This window comes from Somniosus microcephalus, chromosome 12, assembly GCF_052327205.1.
Source record: "Somniosus microcephalus isolate GS21.2 chromosome 12, FLI_Smic_1.0, whole genome shotgun sequence".
Classification (NCBI taxonomy): domain Eukaryota; kingdom Metazoa; phylum Chordata; class Chondrichthyes; order Squaliformes; family Somniosidae; genus Somniosus; species Somniosus microcephalus.
The window spans coordinates 48,689,376-48,714,193 of NC_140998.1; the positions used below are offsets into that span (position 1 = coordinate 48,689,376).

Consider the following 24,818-nt stretch of genomic DNA (forward strand, 5'->3'; position numbering starts at 1 on the left):
CACCAACGTCATCCGCCATGGACCCGCCGAGGTTCGTAAAATCCAGCCACGAGTTTTTTTTGCATTTTGTGGCTGGAATCTTACATTAATTTATTTTTGGATTAACATAAGGCCAAAGGTCCATGCAATTGTAGAAGTGTCCACTGACGACTGAAATATCACCAACACACCATCTATAAAATAGATCCATATTACATCCCCAGAGAGCAATGAAAATAAAAAATAATCCAAACCACAACTTTGTCAGGTTATTCAACCCTTCTACTTACTCCTCTTGTTCCTGCTTTTTAGCTGCCTCTTTCTTGAGCTTCTCCTTCTCTAGATACTCTTCCAACTCTTTCCCTTCCAATTTTACACGCCGTCTAATCTATTAACGGAAAATTATGAACGTCACAGAATAGGATGACACAGAAATTGTTACGTATTTCAAGGCTTACCATAAAAAAAAACTAATCAGAGGTTCAAATATGTAGCCAGCCAGATATAATAGGGGCCTCAGAGAAAATAAGTTAAAAGCTGGGCTCAAACTCTTTACAATTAATAAGAGTTGCACTTAATTCTTCAAAAACAAAACATGTGTGCTTGATAGAATATATATTGTTCAAAGCTCCATTGTTACAGTATCAAATACCCTCTTTAATTCTTCTTATTCAGTGCTCAAATGCGTTAAGAAGCATGGCACTTAAATATAAAATGGATAAAGGTACAGCTAATACAGAATGACTGCCGAGAGCTGTGGAAAATTCTACCACTGGATGGCACAAGGCACCGATACTCCAGAATGCTGACTCACTGAGCAGTGGGATGTAGATTGTGGCAGCAATTCTCCACACAGTGAATTCCCACCATCAGGTGGACCATTAAAAGGGAACAGAGTACAGGAAAATTATTTTCTTCGATAGAGATAGAAGGCAAATCACCCCACTTGTTTTTGTGCAACTATTCAGGACCATCTCCAATGAATCACTGGTGGAGGCCTAGGAGCTGACTGCCTTCCTGTCCTCTCAGACAGGGGATGGTGCATGCCCCAGGAGACCAGAGAGGCATCCACTCTCATCCATTTGCTGCCTTTTGAAGCTATATTTCATCATCAGCTGCAAATGCCTTCACTCACTGACAGTCTGGTTCTATTATGCTTAAGGTTTTTCATCAATACGTCCAAGACAACAACATCGCCAGTTTTAAGCTATTGCCTTTTTCAGTTGCATCCTTACCTCTATATCCATTTTTTTGGTGATAGGGTTGTCTATCAAATATCTCGCCAGTGTTCCTGGTGTCGTCCTGTAAGTGAGGATCACAGAATTCTTTGGGTCCTGACACCACTGTATGAAAAGGTCACGTGAAAACCCACATTCCATATCTGATTGACTGGCCAGTACAACCTTTGGACTGGGCACTCGAGCCAGGTCCGAAAGGCTGTGGCACAGAGAAAGGTGACGAAATTGAAAGGGATTGTTTCGTTTGTCTTCAAAACATCTCATTAACTTGTCGCTCATCCATTCTACCTAAAATTAAAGGAATAACTGAGACAATATTTTATTGCAGTGTCCTAATTCTAGTTCAATAAATTCCATAAGCGGTGAGGGTTGCTAACAGCATAAATTAAGTAAAACAGATTGACTATTGAGGGAAAGTGGCATTAACATTTCAACAATAGAATGTTTATAGGCATACACCTGAATGTTCCCAAAATACTTTTTTTTTTAAACCAAAATGCTGGTTAATGAGTCACATCATGTTTGTAAAAAGACTTTCAAAATAAGGTTACCGATTCGAATTCAGATTTTCATAATTGTAGCAAACTGGTCATGCATACAAATATTGAATAGAAACATAGGCCTAGAAATTCACTATGGCCCCGCCAGCTGGCTAGCGCCCAAAAGTTAGCGCTGGGCGGGTAGCCATTTGCGATCGTCAGATATTCAGTTTTTGCGCCCCAATTCGGAACCGGGCGCTATTCCAGGGTGTGCCCGCCTCCGCTTGGGGCGCTGAAACTGAATTTCAGCGCTCTTGGCGCCGCTGCGCCAGCTGCTGCGGAGCGGCAGGCTGCGGTACTGCAGGCCTCCTCCTTCTCTTAAGGGGGAGCTGCCTGCAACGGGGAGATCGCCGCTGGATAGTGCCGGCAAATGAGCCCGGCACCACGGAGAAGTGCCGGGTTCGCGGAAAGCAGCCGACAATGCCGCGGGGGGGGGGGGGGGGTGGAGGAGGCCGGGGAAGGAGGTGCGGGCAGGCGGCCGCCGAAAAAGCGGCCGGCCGCACCTTCACCTTAAAGCGCCCCACTAAGGCTACAGTATGGCCCCGTTTTCTGGTCGCTGTTTGCGGCCGCAACTAAATATGGGGATCGGGCCGGTTTCGGGGCGGAACCGGGGCACTGCGCACACCGATGACGTCATCGGTGCCGGCGCAGCGCTAACGGCTACCGCCGCCAATACCGCTGCGCTGAATATCAGCGCAAACTCCTTTTTGGCGCAGAAGCCCTCTTTAGGCAGTAACTGGCCGCAAAGCTGGCAGCGCCTTAATGAATTTCTAGGCCATAGGCCCTGAATTTGCGGTCATAGGCTTCCCGCTGGGAAATGCCTCCGATCCACAAATAAAATGCTCACGTACCTGGGGCCTCGGGATCCACGGTCCTGGGGCTCTCTGGGTACGCGTGGGCAGAGGCCCACGTATCCCAGGGGTGCAGGCGGTTCGCGAGCGCCCCTGGGATCACGTGGGCCAGACCAACGAATGACAGAAATGAATCCCCATTCATACTTATGGGGATTCCGTATGTATGGAAACCCCATAAGCATGAATAGGAATATCCCCAAAAATACACCTAGACATCAAATAAATGTTTTTAAAAACATCACATATTTAAAATTAAGTTAAATGGCATTTAATTAAATATTTAAAACAAAAATATAATGTTTTGAAAAATAAATATATGTTTTAAAGGGGCTAAAAATAAAATTACATTTTTGTTTTAAATATTTAATTAAATGCCATTTTAATTCATTTTAAATATGTGATGGTTTTTTAAAAATGTATTTAATGTCTAGGTGTACTTTTTGGGGTATTCCTTTTACCAGGCGTAAGAATTTCACGGGCATTCGCTGGGCAGAATAGCCCAACTCTCCGGATGTGGATGATTTGTCAAAAGAATTCTTGACAGATCGCAAGTTCTGGGTTGCAGCGCATGCCTAGACCCGGAACTTGCGCAGGCCCCCACGGGCACATACACACCTCATATGCACCCGTAGGGGCCGCAAATTACGACTCAGAATATTTAAGAGGAAGCCATTGTCATTTTGTGAAAATTTAGTGAGGTGGAGTGAAATCAGCTTATAAGCAAATGCTGAGTCGCTGGAGAAAAAATCCATGTATCTAAATGCAATTCTATTTAAAGGTTGAAAGCAAGGGATTTTTTTTAATTTTTTATAAAGTATTTGTTTATCTTCAATCATGGAGAATAATTGAGTATTGATAGCCATTTGTTTTTCACATTCCACATTAATTAAGTAATGCCATGTACTCAGCTGCTGAATTTCAAAATCCTCCAATTGGTATTTAGGACTAGAAAATAGCAAGTATAGCTAACTCTATGGATATACTCACTGACAGGCTTGCTGCTGAAGTCAGCCTGAATGGCTCATTCCTGAATTTCAGAGCCTAAATTTTTTTTTATATATAAGACTGGTGTTAAATAGACTTCTCTTACTAGATACAAAAGGGTTTTCAGTGTGTGATAATTAAAAGGGGAAAAGAGTGTTTTACATAAACAATTTCCGATGACCTGTACACTTCCATTTCTAAAAATATGGTAAACTTTTTATTTAACTGACAATTTTTTGTTAATATTGTGAAGAGGGGCAGAAACTGAACTTTGATCCAATAAGGTTTTTGATCAATTAAAATTTGATTCATTAATTTGTAAAATCGCCAATTCCAGCTGGCTCGAAACAGAATGAAATAAAAGCTTCCAGACAAACCTGTGATTTAGAAAACTCCACCACATTATAGCTAACGTTATTGAGTAAAGCAAGAGAGTAAACGCTCAGCCCAGCATCCTTGGTCCTCCAGATCTGGTCCAGAAGCTGAGCTAGCTCCAGCACTCTGCCAGCAGTGTCCAGAGCGATCAGCACATTGCCATCACCACGCAAAGTCTCCAGGACATTGGCTGCAAGGCAAAACAAATGGAGAAACAAAACACTGAGAATGGTTACATTGGCACAAACCAGCAGTCAAGCTTATAACTTGAGAAATAAATGGTTACGTTTGTGCTATGTGTATGTCCAATGCAGGGATTCCCAATTATATTCAAATGTGGTGCACGCATCACATTAATTAACTCTACTAAGGGTCGAAGGAACGTTACTTCCATATTGGCTTTTATGGGACTAACAGAACTCTCTATGATGCTCTCCCTCTGCTTGCTACTCTCTCTTCCTCCCTGTATCGGTTCCCCCCTTGTTTTGCTGATCCATCTTTTTCTCTACCACCAATCTACTTGGAAAATAAGAGATACATGCACTTTCAAAGATTTAACTAGTTTTACTCATTGAGGTTTACATGATTTTTCCAAACAAGTACAGCCTCATTCTGGATCATCTGATTTAATCTTTTAGAATGAGGCCTTCTAGAAATGGTACAACAAAGAGGGGGATCGGGGAAGCTTTAAATCAATATAGACATTCACCTCGAAGGATTTTGCAAAAGCATGCCAGAATTTTTTAATTCTAATTCTGGCAGCTTTAAAAATCCACTTTCTACCAACAATTAGCACAATGGTGCACAGAAAAAATATTATAATTGTCATTAATGCTCATAGCGATAACAGCCCCTTCCACAAAGTGTGTTTATGGTTTTGTCAGATACCCTAAATTAAGGTTTGGCTAATTAAAATAATTTATTACACTCATCAGCTGAAACAATATTACCTCCACCCTTACTTCCAAAAGTGAAATAATGCCAGTTCCAGTTACATTGGCTCATTTGAACATAAGCATATGATAAGAGTTGTGCAAAGGTTTAGCTGCAAACCTGTATTGAATTTGTCTCAAATTATGCTTTTGTTGGCAGGTAATATGCAAATTATAGCTCAAAAGTCTTAAAATTGCAATTTAGCACTGCTATTTCATTTTACTTTGAATTGTAAAGTCAAACATGATGGTGCAAAGAAACTATAATAGCAATTGCAAAATCAAATCAAGCTGTGAATGGGGTTCTATTTAAGTAAATGACAAATGTGGTTGAACCAGTCTGGCTATTTTGAAGGTTGCCAGAGATAAACACGATTCCAGTTGTCCTCCTGTTCATTGCTAACTTCAAGAAATCTCTCCTTTACTTGGGAATTCCTCCTGCCCATCTGCTGTCAGTCTCTCTCTTGCCTTGGAATACTCAGGCCCCGCTTGCCATTTCAGCTAAAAACTCTGGAAATTAAGCATGGCACTGTACTTCCTCCAATTGGAAGACTAGAACCAGCCCCTAGACAAGTATTTGGCTGGAATAACAGCCAGCAACCTGAGGAGCGACGCTGGTCAGCAATGAGTGCTGGTGAGGGATTTTCCAGCTTCACACAAGCAGAAGGGGGAACATGAAGGAGGGGCTGGGAATCTCAGGTGCCAGTAAAGCAACAGTGGCCACAAATACTAAGTTTTCTTGGAGTGGGAAAGGAGAGGGGAGAACTAGATTGGCCACCATACATTGCATATGTAAAAATCCTTCATTTTACAGTAAGAAAATAGAGCAAAATAACACATTTTGATGCAAACCAGTAAGTTTCTTCATGATGTAAATGTTCATGTACTGAATGATTCAGAAATATAAGAGAATAAGTAGAAAACTTAAACCTTGAAAATTATCCTTTGTATGCCTCTCAACGTATGTTTAAAAGCACAGAAAGATTAAAAAACTGTTCTAAAACCCTCTATAGCTGTAACTTGAATGTGACAATGGCACTGGTCTATTTTTGGTGAAAGCCACTTCAATTCTGGTTTTCAATACCAGCAATTGTTGAAATACATACTGAGCAATTGTTCATCTCGTTGCTTTCTTCGGGGTTGAACATAAGTGGCATTGAAAGAATCTGTGATGAGTAATGAGGGCCTGCTAATCATTTCCAGTGAACATCCATTCAGATGGCTAAGAAATAAAACAGACAATTAGCTTTTAAGTAGTACCTTTAGTAATTACTTTTGAAACTGGTTTCACCAAGGTCCATGTAAAGTTATTAGCAACATGCCTGACTGGAGTCAAAATTCAGATTTCAGATTTTGTGCTGGAGGCCTGTATCAGTCATTTAAAGAAGATCCATGTACATAGCATAGCATAGTCCATGCATTGCAAAAAAGAATGTAGAGGAAAAGATCAGGTCAAAAATGTAAACAAAGAAATAATCCTAGTGCTTGATGATTTTTGACAAATATAACGTGTTAGGATTTAACATAGTTTCCCAAACTGTGCACATTACTTATTACTGCTTCTTTCTCCTGCACAATTCAGTTTATTTTTCTCCTAAACCCTCATCTTGCTTCCCGTATGTAAACTTTCAAAGGCGTCAAAAGATAAATGGGTATATACGGCAAGATTGGATGGTTGTGGAGAAGAGGTGAAGTGGTCTGACTTGTACCACAGATACTGTTTATTATTAAAAATACACCGCTCCACGTACAGCTGTGTCTAGATTTCTTCAGAAGACGTTGACGATCTTATTATCTGGTGCAGTATATGGGTTTTCACAAGAAGCAAATGTTACATACTGCTGCTAAGCCGACACTAGCAATGTTACTCACATCTCTCTCTTATGGTTAAAGTCAACTCCATACACAATCTCCTCTTCTCCATCTTTCACAATCTTCCAAATTGTTCCTCCAATCATGTGACCAGCAGGCAAAGGAGTTATGGATAGACCATGTCCCTTACCTAGATACAAGACAGAAAGGAAAAAGTTCAAAAACTGAGTGTGAAAGATACCAGCTTGCGTATTGGATTTTTGAATACTCATTGGACCAGAAATTTGTTAGTCAGTTTTGGTGCATAACTAAAGGCGTGCCCCCAGCGCATGCACAAACCATTAGGCTTGAAGCTCAACAGGAAGTGAGCCTTGCTGTAATAATAGTACTGAGCTGCCAGAGCCTGTCGCACCAGAGGCAGCTTGCCTATTCACTGGGATCCAATTTGGGCCAGCTGCCTAGGCGGTGACGGCTCTCAGGCAAGTGCTTGGTGGGTAGGGGTGGGGGAGAGAGGAGAACGGGAGAGGTGCTTAGCAATGTCCCCCCCGTAAGCTGCACTGCCTCCTGCATGGCTTGCCTCCCCCAATGCGCGGCCCATTCAAATTTTTGTGTATGCATGATATCTACAATGGAAAAGCCAGAGAGAGGTTGCACGGAACCTCTCAGACCACGGCACGGCCATGTGCACACCACAGCAAGAATTCTGGTGCTGAGCATGGGCTGGCAGCATCCCACAGTAGTGCTGTAGAACCAGGAGGAGAACACCTGCTCCTCCTGGCACCAGCTCAATGTAAGTATATTGAAAACGTACATTTTTGGTGCCGTCTCCTTATGGACTACTGGATACGCCACATGTACTCTGTGCTGCTGAATTTGCTGGAGGGGTCTTGAAACAGGCATCATGTCCCTGATTTACATATGTAAGGGGCATAATGCCCATTTCCGGTGGGCACTACGGATGTCTGGAAAGCCGCCTCCACCACTATGGCTGTGTCCATACCCCAGGCACACATCAGACGCGGGACATTGTGCCCTGAAATCGGTCCTCGTTGCCCCCGTTTTGTGCCCGGGACAATTTTCCCCACCTATTAAGTTTTATTAACTAATCTGAAATCCTGTTTAGATTATATTTTCAGATATATTCTACCTTTTGTGGGATGGAAGGAGGGCAACAGTGGGAGTCTTTAGTGTTCTGCACAATTCCCCAGCCAAGAAGTAAGCCAGTCCCAGGTATATGATAATACTGCACTGTAAATCAACAATAGATGTTGTGCAAGAGTAGATTGAACAGGCTCAACCAACTTTACCTCGCGCCCTCAGGTGTCAGCTATGGCTGTTGATAGCACTCTTGCCGCTGAGTCAGAAGGTTGTGGGTTCAAGCCCCACTCGAGGCTTGAGCACAAAACCTAGGCTAACACTTCAGTGCAGCGCTGAGGGAGCGCTGTGCTGGTGCCGTCTTTCGGGAGAGACATTAAACTGAGGCCCCGTCTGCCCCCTCAGGTGGATGTTAAAGTTCCCTTGTCACTATTTTGAAGAACAGCAGGGAAGTTCTCCCTGGTTTGCGGAACACCTCCGTTCAGTCCGTAAGGGGGACCCCGAGCTCCCGGTGGCCTGTCACTTTAATTCACCGCTCCATTCCCACTCAGACCTCACCGTCCTCGGCCTCTTGCATTGTTCCACAGAAGCTCAGCGTAAGCTCGAGGAACAGCACCTCATCTATCGATTAGGCACTCTACAGCCCTCTGGACTCAACATAGAGTTCAACAATTTCAGATCATAGCCTCGGCCCCTATCACATATATATACATTTTTTATTATTTTTTTTAATCCACACTTTTGTTTGGCCTTTTTTCTTCCCTCCCACGTGGCAGCTGTCCTTCATTCTGCCAGAGCAATTCACACCTCATCTATAGTCATCCTTTGTTCCTTAACCTGTCCTATTACCACCTCCTCTCGCCTTGAATATCTCTTGATGTCTCTTAATCTCTCCTGCTTTCTAGCCTATCACTGACCTTCCCTTTTGTTCTTTCATCCCCTCCCCCTATTCCCAGCCCCTAACTTGCTTCACAATCTATTCCTTTTCCTGCTTTTTTCCAGTTCTGACGAAAGGTCATCGACCTGAAACGTTAACTCTGTTTCTCTCTCCACGGATGCTGCCCTGGCCTGCTGAGTTTTTCCAGCGTTTTCTGTTGTTATTTAAAGTTCTCCCCGGTATCCTAGACAATATTTATCCCTCAACCCACATCACTAAAAAAAACATTATCTGGTTGCTGTTTATGGGGCCTTGCTGTGCGCAATTTGGCTGCCACATTACCTACATTACAACAGTGACTACACTTAATTGGCTGTAAAGTGCTTTGGGACTTTGAGGTCATGAAAGGCACTAACTATATAAATGCAAGTCTTTCTTTCTCAGGTCAAGTGCCTGGTCTCCGTATGACATATCTTCAAACAATCCAGGTGAGATTGAAAATTCATGTAGGAGTACAACATGGAGGCACAAATCTGTAAGCTATCCACCTACTACAGCACACTGACATCAACCTGTACTACCACTGTAAATTTCCCATTATTTAATGGTTCTAAGTTAATAAATTCAACTAATAGCTCTCTAGCCATGTTCTGTTTATGATCGCACCTTTTAAGTTGACAATCTGGGAATATTTCAGTTGCTGAATTTTGTCAAATGCTGCATCCACATCATCCAAAGTAAACAGGGCGAACTCTTCAGTGTTGTGCCGAGACTTGTAAGAAGAAATGAAATCCATTTACAATTTTGCAAATTAAATTATGAGCTTAATATTTCAATGTTTGAAAATGAACTAGAATAAACATGTCTTACTTTCTTAGGATTTTAATTATTTTTAAATCAATGCGTCGTTTAAGCAAAAACAATAACACATCAGGCTGAATTGTAGAGACATGCTGCAGTTGGCAGCTCCTGCGACCACTACAGGAATGTTGTTACTACCAATATTAAGGTGTCCAGGCTTTGGTGAACATCAACAGTATTCTTAATGACAGAATTGAGAACACAGATTTCTTTCAATTAACTCACCTGATAGAGATCGTACATAAACATCTGCCCCATCTTGTAAACGGGAATGGTGGCATAAATTGCGCAGTTTAAACCCAGCCTCCCAACAGCATAAGGGAGAGCTCCCAGGTGTAAGGGATCAGGATGAGAAAGTAGGATTGCATCAACCAAATGAACATATCTGCAACAAAAATTGCAATTCATTACAAGTAACTGTCTTCAAATCTAATCGATCCTTTTACTCAAATGGAGTACAGACAAGTAGTAATTATGAACAAAGTACTGTATGTATTTCATTCAATAAAATGGCTGTAGAAAGTTTAAGCAACTGCAGATTTGAAATTTGGGTCAGATACGAAACAAATCTGCAAAAACAGTGAAATGAAAAACCCACAACTGGTTTGTACTTAAAAAAAAAAATTAAATCAGGCAATTTTTGAACCAAGATTTCTCTAAATTTCTGATGAATGTAACTGATTTAAGCTTTACCATGGCTCAATGATGCCACGTGATACTATACTGAACAATACAGACCACTGGGAAATTCCAGGTTTGAGCCCTGGGAATGAGTCATGAGGAAATATTAGAGAAGTTTTAAGATTTAGTCTACAGAGGCAACAGGGCCTCATTAAAGTGTATAAAATATTAAATGATATAGATAAAATAAACCCAGATTATGACTTCAAATTAAACCAAGAAAATAGAACCCAAGGACATAAATGGAAATCAGTGAAAAACTTTAAAACAGAAGGAAAAATGTATTCAATTAAAGGTCATAAATATTTATAAGTCTACAAAGTAAGGTCATAGCTGCAAAAACTTTGGTGTTATTGAAAGTACAACTGGATGTCGTGATGGGCCATTTTAATACACAAGGGGGATGAACTTCAATGGACTGAATGGTTTTTGTACATCTCTGACTTTTCTTGTGTTCAATGACCTCTGAAAGAAAGTATCTTTGTGTGGAAAATAGACAAATACTGGAATCAGTCTTAACTGTGATGCCTCCTATGACTGAACGGTCTATAAACACTCACTGTCTCAACTGCCATGTGAAGAATGGCCATTTGGATAATGTACCAGACGTTTCCTATTACCCCGGTACCATATTCACCAAGTTAACACCTACAGGTGATGGAGTAGGCCATTCATCCCCTTGAGCCTCTTCCATCATTCAATTAGATCATGGCTGATCTGTATCTCAACTCCGTTTACCCACCTACCTTTCTTCCGTCTCCCGTTACCTTTACCTAATAAGAATCTATCAATCTCAAATTCCTCCAATTAAATATTGGGAAGACCAAAGCCATTGTCTTCGGCCCCTGCCACAAACTCCGTTCCTAGCCACCAACTCCATCCCTTCCCTGGCCACTGCCGGAGGCTGAACCAGACCATTCACATCCATAGCATCCTATTCAACCCCGAGCTGAGCTTACAGCTCCATATCATCTCCTGCACCAAGACCACTAACTTCCACCTCAATAAAGCGCCTGTCTCCACCCCTGCCTCAGCCCATCTGCTGCTGAAAGCCTCTTATAGAATAGAATCATAGAATGATTACAGCACAGATGGCCATTCGGCTCTCTGCAAGAGCACTTCAACTAGTCCCACTTCCCCGGCCTTTCCCCGTAGGCATGCAAATTTTTTTCCTTCAGGTACTTATCCAATTCCCTTTTGAAAGCCACGATTGAGTCTGCCTCCACCACCCTTTCAGGCATTGCATTCCTGATCCTAACCACTTGCTGCGTAAAAAAGATTTTCTAATGTCGCCTTTGGTTCTTTTGCCAGTCACCTTGAATCTGTGTCCTCTGGTTCTTGACCCTTCCGCCAATGTGAACAGTTTCTCTCTATCTACTCTGTCTAGACCCCCTCATGATTTTGAATACCTAAAGTGCGGTGCCCAGAATTGGACACAATACTCCAGTTGAGGCTGAACTAGTGTTTTATAAAGGTTCATCATAACTTCCTTGCTTTTGTACTCTGCCTCTATTTATGAAGCCCAGGATCCGTATGCTTTTTTAACCTGCCCTGCCACCTTCAACGATTTGTGCACATATACCCAAAGGTCTCTCTGTTCATGCACCCCGTTTAGGATTGTACCCTTTAGTTTATATTGCCTCTCCTTGCTCTTCCTACCAAAATGTATCACTTTGCACTTTTCTGCGTTAAATTTCATTTGCCACATGTCCGCCCATTTCACCAGCCTGTCTATGTCTTCTTGAAGTCTATCACTATCCTCCTCACTGTTCACTATACTTCCAAGTTTTGTGTCATCTGCAAAGTTTGAAATTGTGTCCTGTACACCCAAGTCCAAGTCATTAATACATATCAAGAAAAACAGTGGTTCCAGTACCGACCCCTGGGGAACACCACTGTATACCTTCCTCCAGTCCGAAAAACAAACTGTTCCCCATTACCCTCGGTTTCCTGTCACTTAACCAATTTCATATCCATGCTGCCACTGTCCCTTTTATTCCATGGGTTTCAACTTTGCTGGCAAACCTATTATGTGGCATTTTATCATACGCCTTTTGGAAGTCCATGTACATCACGTCAACCGCATTGCCCTCATCAACCCTCTCTGGTACCTCATCAAAAAACTCGATCAAGTTAGTTAAACACGATTTGCCTTTAACAAATCCGTGCTGGCTTTCCTTAATTAATCCACACTTGTCCAAGCCTTTGTTACCTCCAGACTTGACTTTTCCAATGCTTTCCTGACCGGCCTCCCATCTCCCACCCTCCGTAAACGTGAGCTCATCCAAAACGCTGCTGCCCGTATTCTAACACGCACCAAGTCATGTTCATCGAGCACCACTGTGTTCACCAACTTACATTGGCGCCTGGTCCAGCAATGCCTCCATTTTCAAATTCTCATTCTTGTTTTCAAATCCCTCCATGGCCTCACTCATCCCTATCTATGTAACCTCCTCCAGCCCTACAACCCTCGAGAACTCTGTGTTCCTCCAATTCTGGCCTCTTACACACCCCCAATTTCCTTCACCCCACCATTGGCGGCCGTGCCTTCAGCTACCTAGCTATAAATTAAGTCATTATAAGTAATATTTTGCTTACTTTTTCAGTGCATCAATTATATCCATGGAGAAGCTTTCATCCCAGCCACAGTCAAGCAGAAAGCGGAATTCATCCACCTGCAGCAAATAGCAGAGGGCAGATTCCTCCTGAACTCCAGAAATGGCGGTCAGCTTGATGATGGACGTCATGGTTGGTTTTCAAATAAGCAAACGCCACTGGCAAAATTGAGAAAGTTATTAATACATATAAACAGAATTTATATAGGATTTAAATAGAAATAAAATGTCACTGACAAAGTGACATCAGATTTGGAGATCAGTGCATAAAAAATATTATCTATTTTTGAATTCAGCAGCTGAATTTTAATGTATTTTATTCCTAATTAACTTGAGCCCTACCAAAAGATCTTTCACGCTCAGTGATGAATAGTTTAACAGTTTGGCGTGCTGCACACAGGGCTTGCAATTCTCACAGATTAGTGAATATGTGCAGCTGCTAAATTTCATTTGTCTGTTATCGCTTCCATCTTCCTAAAAGATTCTAAATCACTAAATTTTCTTTCTGGACAGGCTGTGACAGGCGGGAAGGAGGATGGCGAGATTAGGCCCGAGCGAACATACTGGGTGCAAAAGTTGGTGAAGGAGAAGAATGGGGCACTGTGGTTGCTGCTCGTAAGGTAAGGTAACTTCTCAAGGCTCTATAACTTAACATTTCATTCCCAGGGAATTTACATTGCACTTTTCCCACTTCTTTATATCATTCCTACAATGGGGTGCCCACACTGCATACAAGGCCTTGCAGAGGTTCAACATTACCTCTTTGTTTTTGTATTCTGTGCCTCTAGATACAAAAGCAATGATTTATTGCAGCCATATCTACTTGTGCAGTAACCTTTAGTGACCCATGTAGCTGCACACCAAAGTTTCACTGTTCCTCTATTCAAATCTGACCACTTATGCATACAGTAAATCTGAGAGGCCCCAATACAGACCCATGTTTATTAAGTACCATTATAATTTATATTGATTATATAGATCGTATCGATATAAAATAAATTCCTTTATTGTAAGCCATGTTTCTCACCCTCACAAAATTCCACATTACCAGTTATATAAATATTATACATCAATTGTAACAAAAAGTCTAAAAACCAGATTGTCTGCCAGCACTATGTTACAAGATTTTCCTTCGCCCACCAGCAATCTGTTGCCCGCAAGTTCTTCGTGTTTATTATCCCATCTATATCCCCATTCCCCAGCCTATACCTCCCACTGTCATTGTTCTCTCAGAATTAGGTAGAAATTAGTCCAACCAAGCTGTGTTGGTGTTTATCCTCCACACAAGCAGTAATCCTAATCCCACGTGCCCACCTTGTACCCATATCCCTTTAACCTCCCTTTCCTTCAACCACCTGTCTAATCTGTTCTTAAATGTAGACAAGTTCCCTGCTGCAATCAGCAACTCTGGTAGTGTATTCCACAGCCTAACAAACCTCTATGTAAAAAGGTTTTTCCTGTATTCTCCCCTAAATCGCTTACATTTAATCATAATCTACATCCCCTCATTTGGATCACTCAACCACTGGAAACCATCTGTTCCCATCTATTCTGATCTATCCCTTCATAATTTTAAACATTTGCCTCAAATTACCCTGTAACCTCCTCTGTTCTAATAAAAACAGCCTCAATTTTCACATCTTTCTTCGTATTTCTATTTCCTCATACCAGGCAGCATTTAAGTGATCTGCGTACATTAGTCCCACCACATCTCCTCCTTTCTGAAATCCATGTTGGCTCCTTCTAACTATTTTTTCTCCTGCTATAATTCAGAGAAATAATGGCCCAGTAATTCCGTTCCAAACGCCTGAGTACGGTCGGGGTACTCACGCGTCTGGCCGGAGGAAATGCCGGTTTTCAGCATGCACAGCGCATGCGGAGAAAATCGGCATTTCCTGTCCTCTGAACAAAGGGGTTCAGAGGCACAGCGCATGCGACTGCACAGGCAGCGCGTGCGCAGTGAACTTCGTCGATTTCATTCATGGATTCAGTGAGGTTAAGTCCTTACAACTTACACATGAAAAAAGCATGTGTAAAGTTGCTCCAGAGGCTGCGGAGGAAGATATATTTTATCGTGGAGCTTCTGAAAGGCAATATTTTTGTTTGGGAAAGGGAGGAAAGTTATTTTAAGAAATTATGAGGTAAGTTTTAAAGTTTAATTTTTTTTTTTTTTTTAAACGGGTTTTCAGTACTGTAGGTAGAAGGAGCAATTGTGGCTGTGTGAATTGAATTTGCTGTGTTTATTAAATGTGAAAATGACTGTTCTAAAATGAGTAATGTAACATTTTCAACATTTTTAAGAAAAAAACTGTTCATCAGTAATATATTCTTTTAAGTAATTATGTATGTATGTCCGTATATATTCCTTTACGTATATGTATATATTCCTTTACTTATGTGTATGAATGTATGTATTTAATTATGATTTTCCAATAAGTTACTGTGGTAAACCACTTTTATCGTTCACTATCGTTACACTATGGTTATCACTGTTTATATCGTTACACTATGGTTATCACTGTTGTATCACTACACAAGGTTACCTCTTGCCACGCTGTTATACCTGGGCTGACCACAGCTGACTCCGCCCATGGCTCCGCCTGCTTGCCCAGGTATAAAGGTGGTCGACTGGCTGGTATTCCTCCTTGTTGGATCCAATCACCCACGAGGGTGGGCTCTGTTATTTAGCCAATAAAAACCTATAGTTACTAACTTAACTCGTCGCTTTTCATGAACTGAATTGATAGGTATATCAATTTTATTGGTTAAATTTTGAAATGTCTGTACTGGAGCAGCCAAACGGCCAGCCAAACGTACAGCCCCATCCAAACGGCCAGCTACAACAGCCCCAGCAGCCGGCCTGGCTGCGAGCCCTCCGACCGCCGTACCTGGATCTAAACCCACAGGCTGCGAATTCAGCCCTCGACTTCGAACACTGGCTGAGCTGCTTCGAAGCCTACCTGGGAGAATCCGGCGTGCCTCCGGTATCCAAACTAAGAGTTCTGACCGCCCAGGTGAGCCCTAAAGTATTTGCTCTCATCCGGGACATTGCTACATACGAGGACGCCCTCAACCTGCTAAAAGAGCAGTACCGGAGCCCTGTAAACTCAATGTACGCCAGGCATCTCCTAAGATCCCGCTCGCAACAGCCAGGAGAGTCGGTTGATGATTTCTTACGGGCGCTGCAAATACTCGGCAGGGACTGTGACTTTAAAGCCGTAACAGCTGCAGAACATACCGATGGAAATATCCGCGATGCCTTCGTGAAAGGCCTTCGGTCAGACTACTCACGGCAAAGACTGCTGGAATCAAAGGACCTCGACCTGAAAACAGCTGCTATCCTCGCTTGCTCCTTGGAAGTGGCCCATCGGGACCTCGAGGCGTACTCCAGGTACTGTGCTGCGCGACCCTGGGACTCGGGCCCGACTCCGGCCGCAATACCCCTCGCACCGCCGCCCCTGGGGCCTACCACAGCGTCGGTGTCCCGGAACCGATCGGGACCGCCACCCCCGGTACCGGCTGCGACATCGGAGCCCCGCGATCGGGCCGCCGGCTGCTTCTTCTGTGGCCAGGCGAAACACCCGAGGGCGCGCTGCCCTGCAAGAAACGCGACCTGCTCAGACTGCCACAAGAAAGGCCACTTCGCGAAGGCCTGCAGGGGGAAAGCCACAGACGCCAGCAGTGCCTCATGCGAGTTGTGGGGGCGGCCATCTTTCATCAAGGCCACAGATGCCAGCATCACCTCGTGTGAGCCGTGGGGGCGGCCATCTTTGATCAAGGCCACCGACGCCGGCAGTGCCTCATGTGAGTTGTGGGGGCGGCCATCTTCTCCGCCATTTTGTTCACCACACTCAACCGCCACCTTGTCTCCAGACCCGACCACCGCCTCACCCGCAGACTACAGCAGCTCGCTCAGCCATACACTAGCCTCCGTCACACTTGACCAAGCTCGCCCGCATCACCTGTCCAAGTCCATGATGGACATCAAAGTAAACGGCCACGCCACTACCTGCCTGTTCGACAGCGGAAGCACGGAGAGTTTCATCCATCCAGACACGGTGAGCCGCTACTCCCTCACTGTCCGGCCAACGCGCAACCGGATCTCGATGGCGTCGAGGTCCCATTCAACAGACATCAGCGGCTACTGTGTTGTGACCCTGTCGGTTAGGGGCACGGAGTATAAAAATTTTAAACTTCTCGTCCTGCCCCAGCTCTGCGCTGCCGTCCTACTAGGGCTGGATTTCCAATGCCACCTCCAAAGTGTCACTTTGGCATACGGTGGACCCCTCCCCCCACTCACAGTCTACAACCAGCAGTTTTTAAACCGCCCGCCGCATACCACCTGCGGCCTCTCCACTCTCAAAGTCCCGCCCCCCTCCTTGTTCGCTAACCTCACCCGCGACTGTAAACCCGTCGCTACCAAGAGCAGGCGGTACAGCGCCGGGGACAGAGCTTTTATTAGCTCTGAGGTGCAGCGTCTCCTGAAGGAGGGCATCATTGAGGGGAGCACCAGCCCCTGGCGTGCCCAGGTCGTAGTCGTTAAGACCGGCAATAAAAACCGCCTGGTCATCGACTACAGCCAAACCATAAACCGGTACACCCAGCTGGATGCATACCCCCTTCCCCGCATATCTGATATGGTCAATCAGATTGCACAGTACCGGGTATTCTCCACCATCGACCTTAAGTCGGCCTATCACCAACTCCCTATCCGCCCTGAGGACCGCCAGTATACCGCCTTCGAGGCGAATGGCCGCCTCTACCACTTCCTTAGGGTTCCCTTCGGCGTCACCAACGGGGTTTCGGTCTTCCAAAGGGAGATGGACCGGATGGTTGACCAGAACGGGCTGCATGCCACGTTCCCTTATCTAGATAACGTCACCATCTGCGGCCGCGACCGGCAGGACCATGATGTTAATCTGGAGAAATTCCTCCGTACGGCCCAACGGCTGAACCTCACCTACAATAAGGAGAAATGTGTGTTTAACACCTCGCGCCTTGCCATCCTCGGCTGCATAATAGAGAACGGAGTCATCGGCCCCGACCCCGAAAGAATGCGCCCCCTCATGGAGCTTCCCCTCCCCCACTGTCCAAAGGCGCTGAAGAGAACCCTGGGGCTCTTCGCTTACTATGCCCAATGGGTGCCCAATTATGCGGACAAAGCCAGACCCCTCATGAAGTCCACCTCCTTCCCCCGGACAGCAGAAGCATGCGCAGCCTTCTCCCTCATAAAGGGAGACATTGCTAAGGCCACAATGCACGCGGTGGATGAGTCTATCCCTTTCCAAGTGGAGAGCAATGCATCCGACTTCGCCGTAGCTGCAACCCTTAACCAGGCGGGGAGACCTGTGGCCTTCTTCTCAAGGACCCTCCAGGGCCCTGAGATCCGACACTCTTCTGTCGAGAAGGAGGCCCAGGCGATCGTGGAGGCAGTACGACGCTGGAAGCATTACCTGGCAGGCAAACGATTTACCCTCCTCACCGACCAGCGTTCGGTCGCTTTAATGTTTAATAACAAGCTGAGGGGCAAAATCAAGAACGACAAGATCTTGAGGTGGAGAATTGAGCTCTCCACCTACGATTACGATATCTTGTACCGGCCTGGTAAACTGAACGAACCCCCAAATGCTCTATCACGAAGTACATGCGCCAACGCGCAAATTGATAGACTGCAGACCCTCCACAACGACCTCTGCCACCCCGGGGTCACCAGACTTTACCACTTCATTAAGGCCCGCAACCTGCCCTACTCCATCGAGGTGGTCAGGACTATGACCAGGAACTGCCAAACCTGTGCCGAATGCAAACCGCATTTCTATAGGCCGGACAGAGCAAGCCTGATCAAGGCCACCCGCCCCTTCGAGCGCTTGAGCATCGATTTTAAGGGGCCCCTCCCGTCCTCTGACCGTAATGTGTACTTCCTCAACATTATTGACGAGTACTCCCGTTTCCCCTTTGCCTTCCCCTGCCCAGACATGACCAGTACCACGGTCATCAAATGCCTGAACGACCTCTTCGCCTTGTTCGGGTTCCTGAACTATATACATAGCGACCGGGGCTCATCCTTCATGAGCGAGGAACTTCGCCAGTTCCTACTAGCGAGAGGTATTGCTGCAAGCAGGACCACCAGCTACAACCCCCGAGGGAACGGCCAGGTGGAAAGAGAGAACGCGACAGTCTGGAAGGCCGTTCTCTTAGCCTTAAAGTCTAAGGGCCTCCCAACCTCTCGCTGGCAGGAAGTCCTCCTGGCAGCGCTGCATTCCATCCGGTCACTACTTTGCACTGCCATTAACGCCACCCCCCATGAATGAATGTTTGTTTTCCCCAGGAAGTCGACTACGGGAACCTCGCTACCAACATGGCTGACTTCTCCGGGGTCCGTCTTGCTGCGGAAGCACGTGAGGGCCCATAAAACAGACCCCCTGGTCGAGAGGGTGGACCTCCTGCACGCCAACCCCCAGTACGCCTATGTGGCATACCCAGACGGGCGGGAGGACACAGTCTCCTTACGAGACCTTGCACCCTCGGGCACCCCTGAGACACCACCGTTACCCCCCACCACTCCCCCAAATCCAGCCCTGGTAGACGGCATGCCGGAACCCCATGAGCCTTCGCCGACCACGCAGACACCAGCCTTAACTTCGAATACTACACCTCCGCCGCCACGCCGATCAGAAAGGCTTATGAGGCCTCCGGATAGACTGACATACCCGAACTGGTAGTACACTTCACCCCGCCGGACTCAAATTTAAACAAGGGGTGAATGTGGTAAACCACTTTTATCGTTCACTATCGTTACACTATGGTTATCACTGTTTATATCGTTACACTATGGTTATCACTGTTGTATCACTACACAAGGTTACCTCTTGCCACGCTGTTATACCTGGGCTGACCACAGCTGACTCCGCCCATGGCTCCGCCTGCTTGCCCAGGTATAAAGGTGGTCGACTGGCTGGTATTCCTCCTTGTTGGATCCGATCACCCACGAGGGTGGGCTCTGTTATTTAGCCAATAAAAACCTATAGTTACTAACTTAACTCGTCGCTTTTCATGAACTGAATTGATAGGTATATCAGTTACTTTCTCTGAAAGTCATAATTAAATACATACATTCATACACATAAGTAAAGGAATATATTATACATACATATACGCAAAGGAATATATACAGACATACATACATAATTACTTAAAAGAATATATTACTGATGAAAAGTTTCTCTCTTAAAAATGTTGGAGTCATTTTCACATTTAATAAACACAGCAAATTCAATTCACATAGCCACAATTGCTCCTTCTACCTACAGTACTGAAAACCCGTTTTAAAAAACAAAAATAAACTTTAAAACTTACCTCAGCATTTCTTAAAATAACTTTCCTCCCTTTCCCAAACAAAAATATTGCCTTTCAGAAGCTCCACGATAAAATATATCTTCCTCCGCAGCCTCTGGAGCAACTGTACTCATGCTTTTTTCATGTGTAAGTTGTAAGGACTTAACCTCACTGAAAGCATGAATGAAACCGGCGAATTTTACTGCGCACGCGCTGCCTGTGCAGTCGCACGCGTTCTGCCTCTGAACCCCTTCGTTCAGAGGACAGGAAATGCCGGTTTTCCCCGCATGCGCTGTGCATGCTGAAAACCGGCATTTCCTCCGGCCAGACGCGTGAGTACCCCGACCGTACTCACGCGTTTGGAACGGAATTACTGGGCCAACATTTTACATAGCAATAAAATGAAAAATTTAACAATTGCACGATTTGCCCCCTCGCATCTGCGACTGAGGGTCCAAGGAGGTGCATTGCGCAAGAGGTCATCGTCGTACGTATCCTCACACTGTTCCCTTTCGGGAACTGTATGAAGTGGTGGAAGGATTTCTGGCCACGTTAACGCTCCTTCCATGACCATAACCATCTTCATACCAGCCATTAGGGTGGTTAGTCCTATGGCGTGAGGGTTTTACGGGCTCCCACAACCCATCTGAGGGGGGGGGGGGGCCACCCACACCCGCAAGTATCCCGCTGGATGTCCACCCAGAATTTATAGTTGGAGCTCCGACTCCACTTGCCGGGACTATCTGGAGCGGGGCTCGAAACCTTACTCCTTCTGGCCCAGCGGCGGGGATGCTTACCGCTACGCAAAAGGCCTACTCCGCACAAAAGGTGACACCCATACGTTTCCTGCGCCTTTTCCCTCCCCGTGACTGGAGCCCTATGCTGCCACTTGAAAGACCAAGCTATCATCTGTCCTTTTTGCGGCGCCTTTGACTTCTCATTACCAATGATGAGCAGGTGCTGCGCCTCCACCTCGTTGAGGAGATTGCTGAGGTCATCATCAGTTCAATTGTGAGTTCTTTTAATGCCGTGAATTGTGCTCATTCCAGCCATTTCACGTTGCTAATCTGAGTGGGCCTTTGGCGCAGCGGTAGCATCCCCGCCGCTGGGCCACACGGCGTAGGGTTTCTAACCCCGCTCCAGACAGTCCCGGCAAGTGGAGTCGGAGCTCCGGCTCTAAATTCTGGGTAGACATCCAGTGGGATATTTGCATCCGTGGGTGTGGGTGGCCCCCCCCCTCGTATAGGTTGTGGGAGCCCGTAAAGCCCTCCCGCCATAGGACTAACCACCCTAATGGCTGGTACAAAGATGGTTACGGTCACGGAAGGAGCGTTAATCACGGCCAGAAATCCTTCCACCACTTCATACAGTTCCCCAAAGGGAACAGTGTGAAGACACGTACGACGACGACGTTGCTAATTAAATAAATGGAATGAAAAAAATGCTTTCAGGGCTTTTAAAAGTCTTTAAATCGCTTTAATTCTGTTTAAAACTACTTCAGATTCTTCAAAATAATGTAAATGTTTTTAAAAGTTTATAAAAGTTACCAAAAGCTTCTTAAAAATACCAAAAACCTATTTAAAATGCTGCTCTACATGTAAAAATGCTTTGCAGCTTGTGAGAAACATTGGGGGCGTGTCCTATTAAAATGAGACCTCAAGGGGCGTGTCTCACTTGCACAGCGCGCTCCAGGCTTCGCGCTGGCTGCACTCCTGGGCGGCGTGACGTCAGACGCTGCCCGGGAGTTAACATTTTAAAACAGGAATTCCAGGCGTCCCTGAAGCTCAACGGCCGGCGCGTCGGGTAATTGCAGATCGGGGGCTTGCACGCGCGGCAAGCCCCCGACCCGAATTTCTGCCCCAATAAACTTTATCTGCTCCTTTTTTGTCTTTTCCCCTCTCCCTTGTGGTCTTTCTTTTCATCTTTGTCGCTATCCTCCCAAGCCACCTCTTGATCATAGTCTCATAAACAAGTAACCAAGACTCAAAATCCAGCACAATGTGAGTGACTCCTTCTCCCAAATTCACACCTCTACTAATGCGTATGTAATGCTCTTTCACAAAAATGAGTCGTTTTCTCATACTACTGCATTCCTTTTTACAGCAAACAGAGGCTAAGAATGGGACTTCGTGGTTGACAGAAAATTACACCATCACCAACTTAGGCTTTAAGGGTATGAGTTTTACATCAGGCAGTATACCGCCAAGTCCCATTGTATAACATACATCAGTTTCAGGGGGAAATTAGAATTCTATTTTTTAACAATTCACCTGCATTGAATTACTGTGAATAATACTGGTTGTATTTTCCAAGAATATTGTACAAATTATGGTCTGGATGTACTTGCATGCTACTGAAAACATTTTAATTTTAATCATGGTAAAGAAATAATAAATTATAGCACTTTATGTTGATTGTTGTAATAAACTAAAAACAAATCACACGTCAACTGCGGTAGTTAGGCTACAACAACAACTTGTATTTTCTGGTGCCTTATACATAGTAAAACGTCCCAAGGCGCTTCACAGGAGCGTTACAAAACAAAATTTGACACCGAGCCACATAAGATGATGTATGGGCAGATGACCAAAAGCTTGGTCAAATTGGTAGGTTTTAAGGAGCATCTTAAAGGAGGAAAGAGAGGCGGAGAGGTTTAGGGCGGGAATTCCAGAGCTTAGGGCCTTGGCAGCTGAAGGCACAGCCACCAATGGTGGAGCGATTAAAATCGGGGATGGTCAAGAGGCCAGGATTAGAGGAGCGCAGATATCTCTGGGGGTTGTGGGGCTGAAGGAGATAGGGAGGGGCGAGGCCATGGAGGGATTTAAAAACAAGGATGAGAAATTTAAAAACAAGGCGTTCCTTAACTAGGAGCCAGTGTAGGTCAGCGAGCACGAGGCTGATCGGTGAATGGGACTTGGTGCGGGTTAGGACACAGGCAGCAGAGTTTTGGACGAACTCGAGTTTAGAAGGTAGACCATGGAAAGCCGGCCAGGAGTATATTGGAATAGTCAAGTCTTGAGGTAACAAAGGCCTGGATGAGGGTTTAGGGACTGTCTGTAGCTAGGGAACAGAGATTGTGGTGGGGACCGAAAACAATGGCTTCGGTCTTCCCAATATTTAATTGGAGATAATTTCTGCTCATCCAGTACGGGATGTCAGACAATTTAGAGACACTGGAGGGGTCGAGAGAGGTAATGGCGAGGTAGAGCTGGATGTCTCAGCGTACGTGTGGAAACTGACGCTGTGATTTCAGATGATGTCGCTGAGGGGCAGCATGTAGATGAGAAATAGGAGGGGACCAAGAATATCAGTGGGGGTCACCAGAGATAATGATGCGAGAGTAGGAAGAGAAGCCATTGCCGGTGATTCTCTGGCTACAATTTGATAGATAAGAATGGAACCAGGCAAGTGCTGTCCGACCCAGCTGGACGACAGAGAAGCATTGGAGGTGGTGTGATTAACCATGTCAAAGCCTGCAGATAGGTTGAGAAGGGCTAGTTTACCTTTATCACAGTCACATAGGACGTCATTTGTGACTTTGATGAGAGCTGTTTCGGTACTGTGGGAGGGGCGGAAACCTGATTGGAGAGATTCAAACATGGAGTTCCAGGAAAGATGGGCACCAATTTGAGAGGCGACAACACGTTCAAGGACTTTGGAGAGAAAAGGGAGGTTGGAGATAGGGCAGTAGTTTGCAAGGATGGTGGGGTCAAGGATTGTTTTTTTGAGAAGGGGGTGATGACAGCAGATTTGGAGGAGAGGGGGACAGTATCTGAGGAGAGAGAACCGTTAACAATGTCAACTAACATGAGAGCCAGGAAGATGGTCAGCAGTTTAGTGGGAATAGGGTCAAGGGAGCTGGAGGTGGATTTCAATATGAGAGGGGAGATAGGAGAGAAACTGGAGAAAGATGAGAGTTCAGGGCTAGGGCAGGGGGGAACCTTGGAGGAAGTTTGGCCCAGTGAGCGCTCAGGCGGGAGGGAAGCGGCACAGGCAGCTGATCGAGTGGTCTCAGTCCTAGCGAGAAAGAAATCCATGAGTTTCTCGCACTTGACTCGGAGATTTACTGTGTAAAACTAAAGGAGAACTGCTGTTTTGCCTCAGTCCCTGTGCATGTGAAAGTTTTTGTACGGGGATTACCCACCGAAAAGGAACATGCAGACAGGTTAGATCCACAGTGCGTCTCTGCGGCCTGTAACACCCACCCCTTCCCGAGTTAGTCTTTAAACTCCAATCCCTCCCCCGTGCGTTAAACCGGGGCCGGCGGCGCGGTGACCCTCGGGCCCCGATACACAACCCGTTGGTTTTTGAAGGAAGAGAATGTGACTCCTCACAATAAACATACCGGGTTAAATGTAAGCGCCGAGGCCGTTTGTTTCACCGGGCCGGCCGCCCAGGCCTCTCTCTCGCTCTCCCTGAACACTTCACAACGCGAGCCCGCCAGCCGCCGCCATCTTCCAGTGCGCCACCGGGTCAGGGGTGAACGGACTCGACCATTTCACCACCACCACCCAAAATCGGCCAATCCCATAAAACTCGCGCTATTTTGAATCTGTTTCCTCCGATCGGTCCTATTTTGAAAGTGCAGTTGATAATAATGAACTTGATGATAAAGGCGGTTGTCCCAGGGTGAGGGGTTCT

At 45.4% G+C, this 24,818-nt stretch overlaps 1 protein-coding gene and 1 long non-coding RNA gene across 2 annotated transcripts in view; one reads left to right on the forward strand and one right to left on the reverse strand.

The window, feature by feature from the left end:
* cpsf2 (cleavage and polyadenylation specific factor 2) overlaps positions 1–24,743 on the reverse strand; it is a 44,306-nt gene extending 19,563 nt beyond the window's left edge. The window contains exons 1-9 of the mRNA XM_086002807.1: positions 24,523–24,743; positions 12,826–13,001; positions 9,772–9,931; positions 9,352–9,457; positions 6,774–6,903; positions 6,008–6,123; positions 3,972–4,159; positions 1,215–1,505; positions 270–367 (exon numbers count right to left, since the gene is read on the reverse strand). Of these exons, the coding sequence (XP_085858933.1) occupies positions 270–367; positions 1,215–1,505; positions 3,972–4,159; positions 6,008–6,123; positions 6,774–6,903; positions 9,352–9,457; positions 9,772–9,931; positions 12,826–12,974 (1,238 nt within the window). The 5' untranslated portion in view covers positions 12,975–13,001; positions 24,523–24,743. The remainder of the gene's footprint in view (positions 1–269; positions 368–1,214; positions 1,506–3,971; positions 4,160–6,007; positions 6,124–6,773; positions 6,904–9,351; positions 9,458–9,771; positions 9,932–12,825; positions 13,002–24,522) is intronic.
* On the forward strand, positions 12,888–22,583 carry LOC147109161 (uncharacterized). Its single transcript, XR_015080179.1, has 3 exons — positions 12,888–12,975; positions 13,356–13,462; positions 22,281–22,583. It is a non-coding gene; the product is annotated as an uncharacterized LOC147109161 (long non-coding RNA).
* Positions 24,744–24,818: the final 75 nt, after the last annotated feature.